The sequence below is a fragment of the Atheta coriaria genome, unplaced genomic scaffold (assembly GCF_025399875.1).
Source record: "Atheta coriaria isolate IRGN ID8LTWV9N9 unplaced genomic scaffold, Caltech_Dcor_3.1 hic_scaffold_5_pilon, whole genome shotgun sequence".
In the NCBI taxonomy this organism is placed as follows: Eukaryota; Metazoa; Arthropoda; class Insecta; order Coleoptera; family Staphylinidae; genus Dalotia; species Dalotia coriaria.
In genome coordinates, this window is record NW_027045447.1 from 9103345 (window position 1) to 9120176 (window position 16832).

General features: G+C 36.3%; 5 protein-coding genes across 8 annotated transcripts in view; 3 read left to right on the forward strand and 2 right to left on the reverse strand.

Moving 5' to 3' along the window:
* The first annotated feature begins 13 nt into the window (after positions 1-13).
* LOC135791732 (acyl-CoA Delta-9 desaturase-like) lies at positions 14-1691 on the forward strand. The gene is made up of 4 exons (XM_065302237.1): positions 14-522; positions 587-802; positions 860-1166; positions 1230-1691. The coding sequence occupies exons 1-4, from the start codon at positions 369-371 to the stop codon at positions 1531-1533; spliced, it is 981 nt and encodes a 326-aa protein (XP_065158309.1). The 5' UTR covers positions 14-368; the 3' UTR covers positions 1534-1691.
* A 121-nt stretch (positions 1692-1812) lies between these two features.
* LOC135791733 (acyl-CoA Delta-9 desaturase-like) lies at positions 1813-3435 on the forward strand. Its single transcript, XM_065302239.1, has 4 exons — positions 1813-2072; positions 2133-2348; positions 2425-2731; positions 2862-3435. The coding sequence occupies exons 1-4, from the start codon at positions 1958-1960 to the stop codon at positions 3163-3165; spliced, it is 942 nt and encodes a 313-aa protein (XP_065158311.1). The 5' UTR covers positions 1813-1957; the 3' UTR covers positions 3166-3435.
* A 1507-nt stretch (positions 3436-4942) lies between these two features.
* Positions 4943-7447, reverse strand: LOC135792871 (NEDD8 ultimate buster 1-like). Its single transcript, XM_065303654.1, has 8 exons — positions 7177-7447; positions 6863-7119; positions 6607-6808; positions 6034-6550; positions 5831-5969; positions 5546-5777; positions 5355-5487; positions 4943-5301 (listed from the first exon to the last, which is right to left on the reverse strand). The coding sequence occupies exons 1-8, from the start codon at positions 7303-7305 to the stop codon at positions 5132-5134; spliced, it is 1779 nt and encodes a 592-aa protein (XP_065159726.1). The 5' UTR covers positions 7306-7447; the 3' UTR covers positions 4943-5131.
* A 117-nt stretch (positions 7448-7564) lies between these two features.
* LOC135792868 (uncharacterized) lies at positions 7565-10797 on the reverse strand. Of its 2 annotated transcripts, none has more exons than XM_065303651.1 (9): positions 10642-10797; positions 10062-10479; positions 9715-9990; positions 9427-9620; positions 9189-9365; positions 8854-9088; positions 8565-8796; positions 8298-8463; positions 7565-8240 (listed from the first exon to the last, which is right to left on the reverse strand). In XM_065303651.1, the coding sequence occupies exons 2-9, from the start codon at positions 10433-10435 to the stop codon at positions 7867-7869; spliced, it is 2028 nt and encodes a 675-aa protein (XP_065159723.1). In that variant the 5' UTR covers positions 10436-10479; positions 10642-10797; the 3' UTR covers positions 7565-7866. The 2 variants fall into 2 exon arrangements, with proteins under 2 accessions (XP_065159723.1, XP_065159722.1); XM_065303650.1 differs by having other exon boundaries at positions 10613-10794.
* Positions 10798-11461: 664 nt separating this feature from the next.
* Positions 11462-16832, forward strand: part of KCNQ (KCNQ potassium channel) — a 55025-nt gene continuing 49654 nt past the window's right edge. For 2 of the 3 annotated variants that reach the window (XM_065303645.1, XM_065303647.1), the window contains exon 1: positions 11462-11709. The gene's annotated coding sequence lies outside the window, so the exon portion shown is untranslated. The remainder of the gene's footprint in view (positions 11710-16832) is intronic. The other variant, XM_065303646.1, reaches the window with a different exon arrangement.

Below are 16832 nucleotides of genomic sequence, written 5' to 3' on the forward strand. Positions count from 1 at the left end.
ACATTTTACAAACAATGAAAAGTGCATTTCACTCGTTTTGACGCCGGCGTTTTACTTAAATTAAGGTTTTGAGCGCATGTTTCCAGAATATGAGGCGGCACCCGTGAGAAATGAGATCGTAAACAAAACGTCTCGAAGTGCATAAATGCAAACAATGATAAAATGCATTTGTGACGATGGTGCAATCGTCCAGCGACGAGCACATTTGCTAATCGATCATCGCACCACTTCGGCATGTTTGTAAATCATAAATAATGCATCCGTTGCATTAATTCGGCGTTGGTAACACTCGCTGATCGCAGAAGCGCACATTTAGTCGTCATTTAAATTCACGCCAAGAAGTTATATTGCACATAATATTGTTAAAAATGATTTGTAGACTACGAAATTGGTTTGGGGTGAGATTCGGGCACTTAGACATTGTTTGGCTGAACGTGTTTATGTTGAGTATGATACACGTGGCTGCGTTATATGGATTTTATTTAAAGTTTCTAAATGTGAATATTTATACGCGTTTGTTTGGTATGTATCCGCCATCTTGAGTGTATGAGTATCAGTTGTCTCAAGAAATCTAATTATTTTAAAGCTATATTTTACTGCCATGTGAGTGGATGCGGTGTAACGGCCGGACGCCATCGATATTTCAGTCATAGATCTTTTAAAGGAAATCGTGCTGTGGATATTCTGTTGGCGATGATGGCTTGTACCACGTTTGAACAAAGCATTTACACGTGGTGTAGAGATCATCGCCTGCATCACAAACACAGCGAAACAGATGCAGATCCATACAATTCAAATCGAGGTAATGGGTACCAAAATGGCGATTAATTCATTTAATATTAATTTAATTGTGTTTAAGGTTTTTTCTTCTGTCATGTTGGATGGATTCTTGTTCGTAAGCACAAAGATGTTAAAGAAAAAGGAAAATCCATTGACATGTCTGACTTACTAGACAATCCAGTTGTAATGTTTGAGTATAAATATTGTCTACAATTGGCTTTAATTTTCACTGTGCTTATACCAACACTGGTACCATGGTACTTTTGGAACGAATCTTTAGCTGTCACATTTTTCTATGGGACGGTGTATAGATTCGTCCTGATTTTACATATTACATGGAGTGTTAACAGTTTTGCACATTTGTACGGAATGAGGAATTATGACAAGTAAGGATATTATATATTTACTATGATTTTAAAAAGATTAATCATTAAATAATTGTCTTATAGACATATAAATCCTGCTGAGAATACATACGTGTCCACCATTTCGATGGGCGAAGGATTCCACAACTATCATCACACATTTCCGTGGGATTACAAAGCGGCCGAACTGAGTAATGATTTTCGAAACTTTACAACGTTCTTTATCGATAGCTTAGCCTATTTTGGAATGGTCACTGAAAGAAAAACGGCGTCCAAACAGTTGATAGGTAAACGAATAGAACGCACCGGCGATCCTGGGTATAAATCAAGCACGAGTATTGTAAAAAACATTTTCGGATATTTATTGTTCGTTGTTTTGCTTGCATAGTTTATAGTTTTGTGCGTAAGTAAAATTATGTTTATTCATTTGTGATGAAATATGTTCCAGTTCACAGCGTGAAAGCAGTGAAAGTTTTTTTTGTAGAATCACATATCAAATGACGATGATTTTTTTTTGTTCCCAAATGTATTTAATACGTAGATGAATTGTGTTAATTAATATTTAAATTATACCCTCTTTAATCCCCACCTGAGAAAGCGCGATTGCGTGTACAGGAAGCGAACATTTCGACCGAACAATTGCATCTCAAGTATAATAGTCCTGTGCGCGGGCCGTAATTATGCAGTTTTATTTTTAGTTGCGACCAATCCACATCGAACATTCATTATTTACGCGGTGACCATCTCGAGCTCATGATCGAAAACGGTGTATTACTTGTTAAACTTGTGTTAATTTTATAAACTTAGAAAAAATGTTAGAAAACATTGTCTGGAGGAATGTGTTTATAATATCAGCACTCCATGCAGCATCCTGTTATGGCATTTATCTCAAATCCTTTGATATACACCTTTACAGTCGGATATTCTGTAAGAATTTTGTTTGTTTATGAATATTGATGTTATTTTTAGTTTTTTTGTTTGTTTTAGTTTTATTTTATGCTCATGTAAGTGGTTGGGGTGTCACTGCCGGACGCCATAGATATTTCAGTCATCGTTCATTTAAAGGCAACCGTGCTGTGGATATTCTTTTAATGTTGATGACTTGCACAGCGTTTGAGCAAAGTATTTTCACGTGGTGTAGAGATCATCGTCTTCATCATAAACACAGTGAGACAAATGCTGACCCGTACAACTCTAAACGAGGTAAAAGAAAAACAACAAAAGCGCTTAATTGTGGTTATGTATAACAGATTTTACAACATTTAAATTTTATTTAAAGGATTTTTCTTCTGTCATCTGGGTTGGGTCCTACTGAGAAAACACCCTGATGTCAAGGAAAAAGGAAAATCCATTGATATGTCCGACCTAAAAGCAAATCCAACTGTTATGTTTGAGTATAAATATTGCCTACTACTCTCGTTCATTTTTACAATTATTGTGCCGCTGGTGGTACCGATGTACTTCTGGAATGAACGATTTTTAGTCGCCTTATTCTATGGGACAATTTATCGCTACGCATTGGTGCTGCACATGACGTGGAGTGTAAATAGCTTTGCGCATTTGTATGGAATGAGGACATATGACAAGTAAACTTTCAATTTTTAATGTTATGTTTTTGAATCAATTTTGTCACAATAGGTTATGATAGGTTAAGCTATAATAAGCTAGGTTAGGTCTACATGCGTACAGCTATTTTAACAATGGTTGCAATTTCAGGTCTATAAAGCCAGCGGAAAACAACTTAGTTTCTACAATTGCGTTTGGTGAAGGATTCCACAACTATCATCACACATTTCCGTGGGATTACAAAGCGGCTGAACTCTCGGGCGATTTTAGAAATATGACGACATATTTAATTGACTTATTAGCTGCTGTTGGGATGGTCACAGAACGGAAAACCGTGTCACAAAATTTAATCGAGAAGCGGAAGGAAAGGACTGGTGATTCCACGTGGAAAGCCACCACAAGCAGCATTAAAGACATATTCATATATCTCACGTATATTTATATTGTCTCTTGATTGTTAATGAAAAACAATTTATTGCAGGAAGGAATAATTTATAATTACATTAAATATTACCGAAAAGAGTGACTAATTTATAAATTTATTTAAATTTATGTAAGTTTGTATTTGGTGCATCATTGCGCTCAATTGTATACAATCGATGCAATTACGGTGAAACTTGATGAGATCCATAAAACAATGAAATAAATATTTAAATTTATGTATTATTGAATAATTGATGACGAGAACATTCAAAATTCAATAAAATTCAATAAAAATACTTAATATTGCAATTTTCGTTTATATAATACAATTTAAATGCAATTCTGGTCTTCCCTTCGCATGTCCACGTCTAAATTACGGTAATGATAGAAAAATTGCTTGTTTCTCAAAGGATTTGCTTTAGGTGTGAGTGAGTGTGTACGTCCACCGCGCACGCGTATGCTTCTGATAAAAATTGCTTAAAATGGCCAGTTGTTGTTCGACCTAAGCACGAGTATCATCTCCGCGGCACGTTGGTGTAATGTGATTGTTGTCGCATTCATCGAAGTGAAGTTAAAACTAGTTGGTTTAACTTCCCAATTAAGATAAGATATGTTCCTCACACAGAGTATTTACTTTAGGAAAGATTTATTTAATTTCTGTGATTTGTTTACAGTTTGTGGTTACAATGGATTGACTTAAGTCACTGCGCCGTGCTGCAACTTAGATAGTCCTGTGCTGGACACTGCTGAAGAGGTCTCATCGTCAAGGAGTGCCCCAAGATGGCTGCTGAAAATTTACTTACTTGTGATATAGTGAAAACACGCGGTGAAAATGGGTTAAAAAGCGTGTACCGCAAGTGTGTCTGTAGTTTATTTTTGTAATTCTTTAGTGAAACAGTTGTTATTTCATATACGCTGAACCTTCTTCAAGAACATTTCGTCAAGAAGCGCCTCAAAATGGCCGCGGAAAATCTACCTATTTGTAATTTTGTGAAAACATGCAGTGGAAAACGGTTTTTTTCTAGTTTTTTTCATATAATGCCAGAGCGAAAGAGTTGCTTTTTTATGTGCACTAAACATTCTCTCTTTGCCCCAAAATGTCGGTTTAAATTTTATTGTTTTGTAATCTTGTAGTAACACGATGTGGAAAATTGGTTGTAATTCCTGGACCTTACAGAGGGATTTTACTTTTATATTATATTATTTTGTGGTATAAACTTCCTACAGCCTATATAGAGCTTGTTTGTTTAATAAACAATACTTTTGTAGTTGCGTAGTTTTAATTTTCCATTCCTAATTTTATTCGTTTTCAGATTTTAAAAGTCAATTCTTAATTTTAAACTCGTCGAAAACGTGTTTAGTAGAGGCCTCTGTCTATGAGAAACTCTACCAAAACTTTATGAAAAATTTTAAATTTACCGCCAACTCATTGAAATCCCCCGAACATGTGTCGTCATTGAACTACCTCCTCACACATTCTGCGATCCGGATACCAAGAACTGATTTGCCACAGTTTTGAGACCAAATTTCGTCCGCAAAGTCGACGAATTTTGCTTTTTGGTATTCGGATCACAGAATGTGCGAGGAGGTAGTTCAGTGACGACAGATGTGTGGGGGATTTCATTGAGTTGGCGGTAAATTTAAAAATTTATAATGTTAGGCGAACATTTTTAGGAGTTGAAATGCAGCCCATAAAATATGACAATTAGAAACATGAATTAAATTAATTATTTCACCTTTCAAATTAAAAGAAAACATGTTATGGGTGTTTTAGGGCATTTCCAAAAAGAAAAGAAGATATTCCTGAATATTTTTCACAATTTTATTTTTTTTGTCATGACAAAAATAACGCTCATTATATAATCTAGTATTACAAGAGGTTTGTAGGTCGTAAAATTTCAAAAATCTCACAAAATCACATGCCTCCATAAAAAGTTACAAAACTTATACTGTTTCACAGAACATTCTGAACAATTCTAAATATAAAACATGTTTCATCACTGCATAAGGAGCGACAAATACTGGTTGAGAAACTCCTCCTCCTTCTCAAGTGATAGATCCAAGTGGTCATCATCAACCATTGAAATATCTTGGGACAAACGTGACCATGCTTCTTCCTTCTTTTTTGCTGATTCAAGATTTTCTTTCAATCCTTCCAATTCAAAATCTAAATGTTTTATAATTAGTACATTTAATATTGATGCAACTACATAATATTACCTGATAGATAATCTTCAATTCCTTCAATAATGCCATTGCATTGTAGGAGTTCTTCAGCTGCTTTCATTATATCTCCATTGTTCTTCCTCAATGCAAGCCGAGCCATTTTTGTGTCAAACCCAGCCGCAGTTAACTAAATATAATTAAAGTGATAATCATAAATATATTTAAAATGTATATATTCCTATTACCTCAGGAATTAAATCTTCAAGCAATGATAGGAACTCTTGACTTTTTGTATTTGAAGACCCAGGCTCTGGATGCTCCTGAATATATTGAATGCTATCTGATATGACGTTATTGGTATGTTGAAGAGCTCTGCGCGCTGTTTCCTTTGGATAGCCCATATTTACCAACATGTTGAGAAATCGAGGATCCACGTATTGTTTACCATCAACACAACGACCAAGTTTCTTCTTTTCACTATAAATAAGCACATTATTATAAAATCTAAAAATAAATAGCTGAATTCTTACTTTAGAAGTATTTTCTCGGCCAAAGCTTTCTTCCTAGCCTCAATGCGTTTGTTTCGATTCTCATTGATGTAGTTCGCTGCTTGATTCACATCTCCATTGGTTGCTCTCAAACCGATTCGCCCTTCGGCCTCAGAAAATCCTGAAATCAATTTTTTGAAATTAATTTGTAATTATATCTAATAAAATGCCATGATTCTACGTACCAAGTTCAACAAGTGCCATTAAACTACCCTCATCGACCTTTAATGGCGCCAATTCTCCTTGACACTTTTCCAGCAAAGCCAATGCCTCCGGACGCTTGTTTTGATGATAAAGAACAATGGCTTGCATTAGATGTAAGCGCATAAAGAGAGCGGATTCATTACTAGATGAGCCTTTGAGAGCAATTAGGCGTTCCAGGTTTTGTCCGTAACTTTTGTGAAACATCTCTTCGCAGCGCTTGAGACGTTGATAGGCTTCGGGCAGCTGCACGAAACTTTGAAGGCACAAGTAACACCACGCAATGTCCAAATCCAGCAAGGCGTAGTTATCAACCGTTTGTAGAATTTGTGAATTACATTGACTAAATCCACGATCCGCGTCTAAGAAAAACACCAAAGCACGAGCGTAATCCTCTCGTTTTAAGGCACTTCTTCCTTTTTCGTGTAAAGCAATTGCAACCATTAGTGCTTGTTTTTCGTGGGCCGGAATTTGGATCACATTTCCATGTTGATCTTCTAACTTTAAAGTAAATAATTTATTACTTCCCTTGAATTTTTACTTTGAACATCACTTACATGCATATATGAATTATCAGCAGCCAATAAAGATGTGTCAGCCTTTGTTGCCTCAATGTCCTTTTGCTGCTGTTCTTGTTCCTGCATTACAGTCACACTCTGATTCAACACCAAACAAAGAAACTGATTTCCATTTTTAACACCTTGCTGAGACAAAGGAATATCCTCCTTAATAATGGTCCCATTACATATTAGTTTAAATCTGCAAATATAACTCACTAATTTCATTTATTATACCACAAAAATGATATTTTACCTGTGCATTTGTAAACTAGATTCTTCAGCAATCAATGCTCTGAAATCATCACCAGTCATTGACAGTAAAATCTCCTTCGTGATTAGTTTTGGTACTCCATCATTTAGAATCTTAACTTTAACAGTGGCATATCCACTTTCCTTGAAACGATCACGTTGTTTCAACTTCTCCACTGCATTTGTGAGTAATTCAGACACAGCTCGAAAACACAAGTCATAGTCAATATTTAAAGTTTTACTATAACTCTGTGACAGTGCCTATGGATGTATAAATAAGTAAGATATATCAGATTTTTAAAAATTTGTTGTAATTACCTCAATATCTTTGTTGGAAGCACCAGTTTTTTCCTCAAAATATGGTGGGAGCCACAATTTAATGCCATCCTTTTGCAATTTGTCGCGTATTTGAATAAAGACATCCTCTGAGCGCAGCGTATTGTCCATTTTGATGAAGTGTAAAAACTGAACAAGTTCTAACACGTACAACAGTAACCACGGCAAGAGTACATTTCATTACATTTCTTTGTTATTATGCATGACAAACGCAAAATTTAAACGTAAATATAACCTACAATAATCAGCGCAAACTCAAAACGCAACATTGACAAAAAATATACCGCAGATTATTCATTCTTTCCAGAATGCACTGTGGCATTGAATTTCTCAGAACTTCTTAACATATGATACTTCTCAAGGAGTAATATTACATTAAAGCACTTTATTTACTTTCCAAGAATATTTCAACTCAGCTGTTTTTTTAAACTTGTAAATACAAATCTGAATTGTTTGATAGTGTCAAGCAGTGTATAGAGTAGCGTTCTTATTTCAGAAGACACTAGATATAAATGTAGTCAAAAATACCTTATCAGTATAACAATAAGAAATATGTAACAATCTTAAACATTCAGATTTGTTGTATAAAAGTGGTGCTCCCTCATATATGTAGTAACAAACTTCCCGGCGCAAATTATCAATAGCCAACAACGATTCAAATCTTTTAACAACTTATTGCGTTCGAACACCGCATATCGACAGGAAAGTGTTTTTATGATGCAACGCCACGACCGGTACAATCGTGTGCACCACCGGAACAGTTCGTCGAAATTCTTCAAGAATGCTGACGAAACTGTAGGCACAAATGTTCTTGTTCACGGGGTAGAACACCTTTACGCTACAGATTGTCTTAGGATCGTACTCGTGTCCGTGGTTGAGTTTCTGCAAGACATATTCAATCGTCTCGCGAAAAATGGCCGCCGATAGGACGGTGTTGGCATCCGTGTTCGATACATGGCAAAGGATCGTTGCAATATTATTCTCGTAGTTCCATCGACGAAAGATTGAAATCGACCAGTCTTGTACGCACTGTCCAGTTTCCTCGTCTGTAAAATAATATTTTACATCAATGTTTCATGTAACTACATGTATAAATGAATTACATTCAAATTGATTGTTGTGTTTGTGTGCCCAAACGTGCCATTCAACAAGGGCATTGCGTGGCAGACCGGAAACGACGACATAATCCACAATGGCGTTGTTAGTTTCCTCCTCCCAAAGGCTCCTGGCATGCTCGACGTATTTTTGATCGGAAAGATAACAAATTCCCTATAAATTTAATGCAATTATAATTATAGTAACGTGTATTCCATATCATTAAATTGTTTAAGACTAATCCTACCCATAAATTTTCATAATCATTATTTTACCTGAACAACATCTCGCAAATCGCTCTTCCCAATAGCCTTGAGTAGCCTCTCAACGTGCCGCAACGCCAGCTGACATTGCGACTTAATTCCCCCGTTAATCATGACCATACTGCCCGGCACTAAACTAATCTGCCCGGCTAAGTTAATTAACTCGCCGATGCGGCACGCCTGGCTGTAGGGTCCGATGTTGGCCGGGCACCAGTGAGACAAGCTCTGCACATGCATCGTGCTCCTGTAACAATATAATCAGTCCGCGTTTCGATGCGAATTTGCATGCGATAGTGTGCACCTCTCCGCATTGGCGTCACCAGCGAGCATCGAGCGCCCGCTGAACGAGATCGCTTCGATCACGACTGGGCAATTAGCAGGCAGTGGCACTTGAACGCAGGCACGGGTTGGCGGATTGAAGTGGTTCAGCGTCTCGCAGTAGATGCGATTCAGCTCAGCGTACTGCGACATATCTGCCACATACATGCTGATGGAGCACAGATCTTCCAGTCGGTGGTTGTTCTCCAAGAGCAGCCCTAGAAAATTTATTGGAGATTATTGAAATATAGAACATGGAATTTATTTCAACTGATTAAAAGAGTAGTGTGCGTGTTTTAGTGGGATGCGCATACCTACACTTTAATTTCGCCATCGCTTTTTCGAACGCCTCGGCAGGATTGTTGTCCGTTACGATGGCAGTCAGTCCGCCAAGGTACAGCCATCCGCTGCCGCTTACAGAAACGTGTTCGGATTGAGTGATGTCGGCATTTTCGACTGCGTCTGATAGATTACAATCTCCTTTTACGCCCAAATCTACTTCACAATAAGCAAATTAACTCAAATAAAAAAAAATAACAATTAAATTTACTATTACCATTTGTTACTTGTGAATCATCAGGTTGGTCTAAAATTTGGACGTGTTCGTTGGGAATTTTGAGTGGCAGATTGGCAAAACGCGCGTTGAGGTCTAACTGTGGCAGTTTCAATTCCAGTTTGATTTTTTTCAATTTCATGTAACCTGTGGGTGCTATTGGATCATCAGAATCCATTACAATTTCCGATTCTTCTCTATAAACAAAATATTTCAATATAACCAAACAAAATATTCACTTTTTCAGCAACTTTTCTACTATTCTATGATTTAAACTAATAAAATACTTACATAACTATCCTAGATCTAAATAGAGGGCAATCTAATGTCAGTGTTTCGTATTCGCCACCCTCGCCGCACACATTAATACCATACTTTTCGTGCATGGCGAGCAGGTGCGGCTCGATCAGTCTTATCGAGCGACCCAAGTGCCGCTGTGGTTCCAGGCCGATGGCCGCCACGCGGACAATAATCGCGTCTACTTCGCATTTGATCATTTCCTCTAAAAGCTCCGCTTGTTTACGTTGCCAGAGATATGCTAATGACACCAATCCTAATCTTATACAACTACAAACAAAAAGAAAACCCAAATTTACAACCATACCCTTACACATCTACTTTTTTTATTTTTTACTTACACATTTTCTATTCTGATCCGTTGATAATCACTCAACACAGCACCAGATGCCACAGCATCCACCTGAACCTCCTCTTTAACCTTCAGTAATAAGTTGTACAAGTCTTCAATCTCATCATTTTCAGTTGGTTGATATTCCATGCTAGTTTGCTTGGCAAATCCTTGAGTTTCAGCCTGAAAAAGTGGCACATCCATTGCTTCAGCCATCAGTTCAATTGCCTCATGTGCCACACTCTGATACATATGACTATTGAGTTCTTCACCGTTGGCTGGCCGCAGGTTTGCCAGCGCGACGATCTGATGACCTGCCGCAACACACTGCATCATGTTGTAGCAGCTATCCTTGCCGCCGCTCACCAGCGCTACCACTTTCATCTTGAACAATGCAGGAGACTCTTTAGGCACTGAACTGAAATCAACTGAGAATACTAATCAACCAAATGTAGACGTTATCAGCGACGTAATATTGGTAATGCGTCAGATGCGCCAAAGTGGGCAAACAAGTTATTATGATATTAATTGGCAAAATTACGCAATTTTTATTTTATTTACTTGAATGTTTGGTGTAATCAACGGCGTACTTATTGGGGCTTCATGTGTGCGGCGTGATGAGCGTTGCGAAACGGTCGAAAGCGGCAAAAGTAGTCAAACATAGAGCGCACGAAGCGCAGGCACTGAGCTCGGCACCACACTCGGCATGGAGTGGCAGGTTGAGGTTAGGTGTATCAGCTGACCATGCGGAAGGTTGCATAAAGATTGGGGTCAATGTCAGCGAATGTCACGGCTTGCACTCTGCTGAGTGCTATACAAGTTGCATATCTTATAATCATACAACACATTTTAAATAAATAATTTGAAATATTCAAATTAAACTGTAAAACACGCATGAAATCGATTTCGCATTAATTATTTACAAACGTGTTATAATGTAACACGTTGTTAAAGTGTATTGATGCAAATCGATTTGTTCTTTGACGTTTTATAACAAAAGAGTAGCAAATATTATGTTAGCGTGAATAATGGTTGAAATTTGAAGTGCATTGCATGAAATAAAACAAAATGCATATGCTGTTATGCAAGTACAGTGGTCTATCGATCTTCGTGAAACTTCTGGAGCATCCTCTGCGTGACGGCGTGACGCAAAGCCGGAAAATACTTTGCACCTGTTTATCAGATGGATAATATACTGAATGTTAATGCAAACCGTAATTAATTTACAACTTCACTTTGAATAATGCGTTTATTAAAGTTTATAAACTAACCGTAGATTTTAATTCAGCGCAAGCCGCTGGTTAAGCTGTGGGTGTATAAGTTGCGTCGGGTGGTGCTGCCGCCTCCACCGCCACCTCCGTCGTCGCCGTCCCCGCCGGCGGCGCGTTCAGTCAGTAGCGCGCTGACAGACGAGCCGAGCGAGTGTGTCGCACGCACCGTTTGCGCGTTTCGTTGTCTCTGGATCGCATGCCATCCGCAGACGAATCCGCAGAGGATTACCACACGATCGGGGCACGTGCGTAAAGTTTTCCGAGCGGTTGGCGAAACCAGTGCAATTGCCTCCTGGCGGGCGTCAAGTTTTCGTGGGCCTGTTTTGCCGATGGGTGACGGGTGAACTTTTGGCACACGCAAGGCGCGAAGAGTGATGGTATGGAAAAGTATGTTTTTGGTTTCGATTTTAACTTCAATCACATTTCTAATCTTTTTTTAACATCAGCCATCAATCATCCCCGTCATCATCGAAGTTTTTTAGATTAAACATATATTTAAACATGATATTATTGATCATTACAGCAAACTGGGCTTTGTAGTAGCTAACAATTTTGTAAATTGTAAAAAAAAGTTTTAAACAAAGCCCGCCAATTGTATCAACTTTATAAATGCGCGTGTCAGTTGAAACAAGGGTTAAAAAGTTAGAATTGAGTGGAATTACTTTTTAGATTAAATTTAATACACTGAAATGACGTAAGCAGTATATGATCATTATATTAGTAGTTTTCCCTTTTATTCAATGCACGTGTACGTACCCACAAGAGTATTTTCTTTGCCCTTGACGTTGTCTATTAACTTAACTGGTTCGGAAATATTACTTTTGTTTTAATGCAGATTTTTATAGTTGTCTAATGGTGGGAGACTTTTATGAACATTTATAATCAGGAAGATATTTACATAATATACAGTATATTTCATAAAATCCTTAGATAAAGTTTTCTTTGGATGTGTTCGACAGTTTAATTAAATAATAACAAACGCTGTCTTCAAAAGAGAAAAAATATATGGGATAACATAAACTTATAGTTAACTATAGGGTTCTTACTTTGGTAAAATTGTCTGATGTGATTGCTTTTTGAAAAAAAATCATTCTTTATTGCGGTAATCGCAGTAATCGCTCGATTCGATTGCACTCTATTGTGATAATTGCCATTATCATTCATAAAATCGACTAAAATTGAAATTTGTGTCAAGTTACTTCAATTTTTTCTTTGTTACTATTAAAATATCGTGCTATTATAATCTTCTTATATCTGCTTCGATGAAAAAATAAGAATAGTAGTAATTTAAGTAATTATTATTTAATTTTTAACTTTATTATTATTTATTATTATATTAAGCGCATAAAAAAATCAGCTTAATCAAAGTCTAAATGCATTTTTCCCAACCGGTTGTAATTGATCTAAAATCTAAACTTTACACCTTTCGCTTTTTATAAACCTATATCACTACACTGAACTTTACATACACCTACACTCTTTTTCCCCGCGTTACTTTTCCTCGCAGAGCGTATTTTTAGCTAGTAGCATCGACATAAACATTATTTTTGCGTATTTTATTGCGTTTGTGTTTTGCATTCGTAGTTTCGTTGTTTCGTAGTTCAAAATTAAAGAAAACTGAGAGATTCGATATACGAGTATAAGACCACAGAATAAACATTAACTTGATCCTAACTGACTTGGATTTTAATTGTCTATTTCGTCTGCGCGGTTTGGGGCGAGTTTACCTCTGCAGACGCTGTGTAGTTTTATTGAGGCTAGCGATAAACTGGAAAGTAATGAGTTCTATGCTCATCATGAATTGTAGCTGAACTTTAAGGTTAGAGTTCACAATATGAAAGCGGACTTCAAATCACGATAACAAAAGGATATATTTCAATCTTATTCTTTTGTTAACACATTTGTGCAACCGAGCAATCTGAGTATTCTGAGATCAATTGCACACAAGCACACGATAAAATTGTTTTATTTCATTTTAATCCAGATTAGTTAGATCTGGTGATATGTTGGTTGCAGATAAACTCAGAGAAGTTAATTAATAGTGTTGCCTTTCAATCGTATTCACGTGTCTACAACTGCTGCACAAAATCCAATAGGTATTGTGCTTGCGAATGACAGTTGTAATTGTAAACTGATTCCATTGTTGTAACCAATGTAGATACAAAACGAGTAATTCTATAATATTACAAACTCTCACAACCCCGGTGGGTATAATCATAATTTTGATTACCTTTTAATTTTATTTCCTTAATCCCCGCTCGTAATATAAATTTTATATCAAATTCTATAAATTTAATATCAACACTCAAAAGCACTTCAGTTTAATGCCCGGTTCGCTTATTAAAAGCCTGAAAAGCTATCAAAACCCTTTGGAAAATGAAAATTTTATTTTTTAAATTTATTACCTTTTAAACCTGATCTTTGGACGCTAAAACAGTTACAGCCAATAAAATCAAAATGTCAAAGTCTCATACACTAAACCACTATAAAAAATCAACGATGGCTGCTTAGATTTAATGTCGCCGACACTTGTGTGTCTTAAACCGTTACGTTAACTTTTATCATTTATCCGTTGGATTTTCATTAACAAGTAACGTCTTATCCGTTCATATCATTGTATAAAGTGAGCGTCCGTAAAACAAGCGTCGTTATCGATTGCGCGATCGTCCTTCCCACGAGGTGCCGAGGATGGCGAGACCGTAGGTAAATTAATATCGAATGATATCGAAGCGTGGCAGGCGCGCGTAATGTGCGAATCGGTGCAAATGACGAACGGCCGATTATCGAGTTTGCATCGCAAGGACGAGTCGGGACCTGCAGCAGAATGTCCGAACCATTTTATGAGTGCTAACGACGGACCTCCGATGCAATTCAGCGCTATAAATGGAGGACGAAACACAGGACGCACAGGATAATATTGACAATAGCCTTTTAGTCAATTACGTCCTCGGCACGGTTCTTGTTTCGTTCGTACGCGTGCTGATGAGAGTTTTCTTTGTTGGCCGTTGAGTGTTGAAGAGGTTTTATTGAGTTTTCCTGTCACTACATGGAGCGGTAAACAAATTTCAGTCGTCAAGTAAATATTTACCGAATAAACTGCAATGAAAATCGATGATTTTAGCTAAATTGCTAATTTTCAATTTTAACTATCATGCATTTTCTGAATATGCTAGTCTCGCGGGAATATACGAGTAAAATGTCATTTGGGTGAGAAAACCCGTAAAGGTGGAAAATCGCGATAAAGTTAACATAGTTTTATCGTTAGCAATCTCACGGAAAATGTCAAAAGTAGATTTTTTGGCGTGTCAGAAATAAAATTCAATTTATTACTTTAAATTCCATAGAAACTTATAATATCTATTAAGTTATGAAAAATCAAATTACAAAGCATAATTTTTTATTTGTTCCACTTCGATTTATCGACTTTTTTGCATATTTCTGCTTCCTTACATTTTTGCAATGCTTTTCAATGATTTCACGTTATGCTTTGAGCGATTCTGATACTCACAACTCTAGCCATAATCGAATTTATTCATCTGCGAAATTAACTCGCGCTCCTACTCGCGAGTTGCGACTATCCTGGCCGATCCCGACGGCGCTGCGCTTCAAGCATCTCTGAGTTGAAGTTTGAGCAAATTGGAAATCTCAACGGGTAATTGAAAATACGCACACTAAACCTGCAAGTTATTCTTACCTATCCTCTCTGTACTATTATACGTTACTATTACTAGGTTTGCTTTATTATCGTTCTTGTGCAAGGTACTTATCTACTTCAGAATGTCATGATTTGAGATTTTTTATAATCACATGTTTTACCAATATTTGCTTTGGCATTATTTTAAGTGGAATTTGTCGGAATATTTACTTAAAAATTTTCTTGGTTGGCGTTTCCTAAGTTTTCAAATATAATTTGATTAATTTGACAGAATTTTGCTTCTGACTTCGTCCACGTAGATTTAAGTAAAAAAGTTGCCTCATTAATTTTACTCGTATTCCTGTTTGTTGATCATATAATGTTAATTAAATGCTAATTGCTAATAATGCTTACATATATCAACTTCCGTCCCTAATTGCACACCATCAAATTATATTTTTGCAAGAAAAAATTGCCTGAGAGTAGAAATTGTTGCATTTTCTTTAAAGTTTAGTTGCATTTTGTTTGACAGACACACACTTTGTATAGAACAATAAAATTGCTGTTTTTACTATTTTTCTTAGAGTTTTGCAAATTAAAATTAGTCAAATCGGTTCTGTCGTTCTCGAGTTTTAGTTAAACTAACAAATTTCCATTATTTTTATATTAATATAGACTATGATTTTGCTTTTTTGTATAAATATTGCGCACATCATATAAAAATTCCAAACAAAAAGTTTAATACACTTAAAATCAAAACTTAATAGAAAAAGAAAATTCAATTACTTTGTTGTACATGCCACAATCACTTTTTTTACATTTTGGGCTACATACAAGGTTAGCTGGTGTGTACTGACACACAAATACTCAAGTTCAAGCAGCATTTAAATGATCAATACAAAATCGATTGTTTTTTTGATTGTGCTAGTTTGTTGCACACGTCATCGACTCGTGTGCGGTATTTCCGTACATTGATTGGTGGTTATTAGTGGGTCATAAATTTTGAGCCAGTATTCCAATATTTATTAGTGAAACCAACTCAATAACTCAAAACTTTATTTCGCTGCAACACGCTGCTTACACAACAATTAGTTTAGACTAAAAAATTTTATGTACTTGTAAGTGTTCGTGGTGTGTTACATCAATATTATGAACTACAATTGATGTAGTATTAAACTTTAATGCTATGCAGGATATTGTAATTATAATAGTTTGATTGAAGTTTCGAATAGAATCGGGACTTTCCAATCGGTCGACTTCAATGACCAACAATACCTGCGGAAACTCCGAGGAGTCGAAGCTTTCGATAACAATTTCGATAACAAGCAATTGTCTGGTATGCGAGTACAAAACAGAAGCACATTGTTTAAGTAAATTGAGTTTTAGTTAATGCTTAGATAACAAATCAATACTTAGGTTATGTAAAAAGTTTCTAACTTGTTTCTAACATTGGATAGAATATACAGAAACAAAGTTAGTTACAACATTTATAACTCAAGAACGGTTGGAGAGATTTTGATGATGTATGCTTTTTTTGGATACATCTTTGCCCCGAATATCTTTGCCCCGAATAGCAGAATATCTATTAAAATATGGAAAATTTTCATTATTATTAGCAATTCTAATTCATTTAAATTAAAATTGTGAATTTGATAAAAGAACTCGACCCATAGGTACTAAATCTAGCACAATATAATATTTTTATGTTACTTTTGTCGTGGTTTTAACAACTTCCTAGACGTATCAATCACAAAAGACATTCTATTCTTAATGTTGTAGGTTATGTAACGCTTGACCTTGCACACGCAACCAGTACTAACCTCGAATTCAAATACGCCATCTATTGAAGAATTAAAAGTTTCAATATTTCGATTCA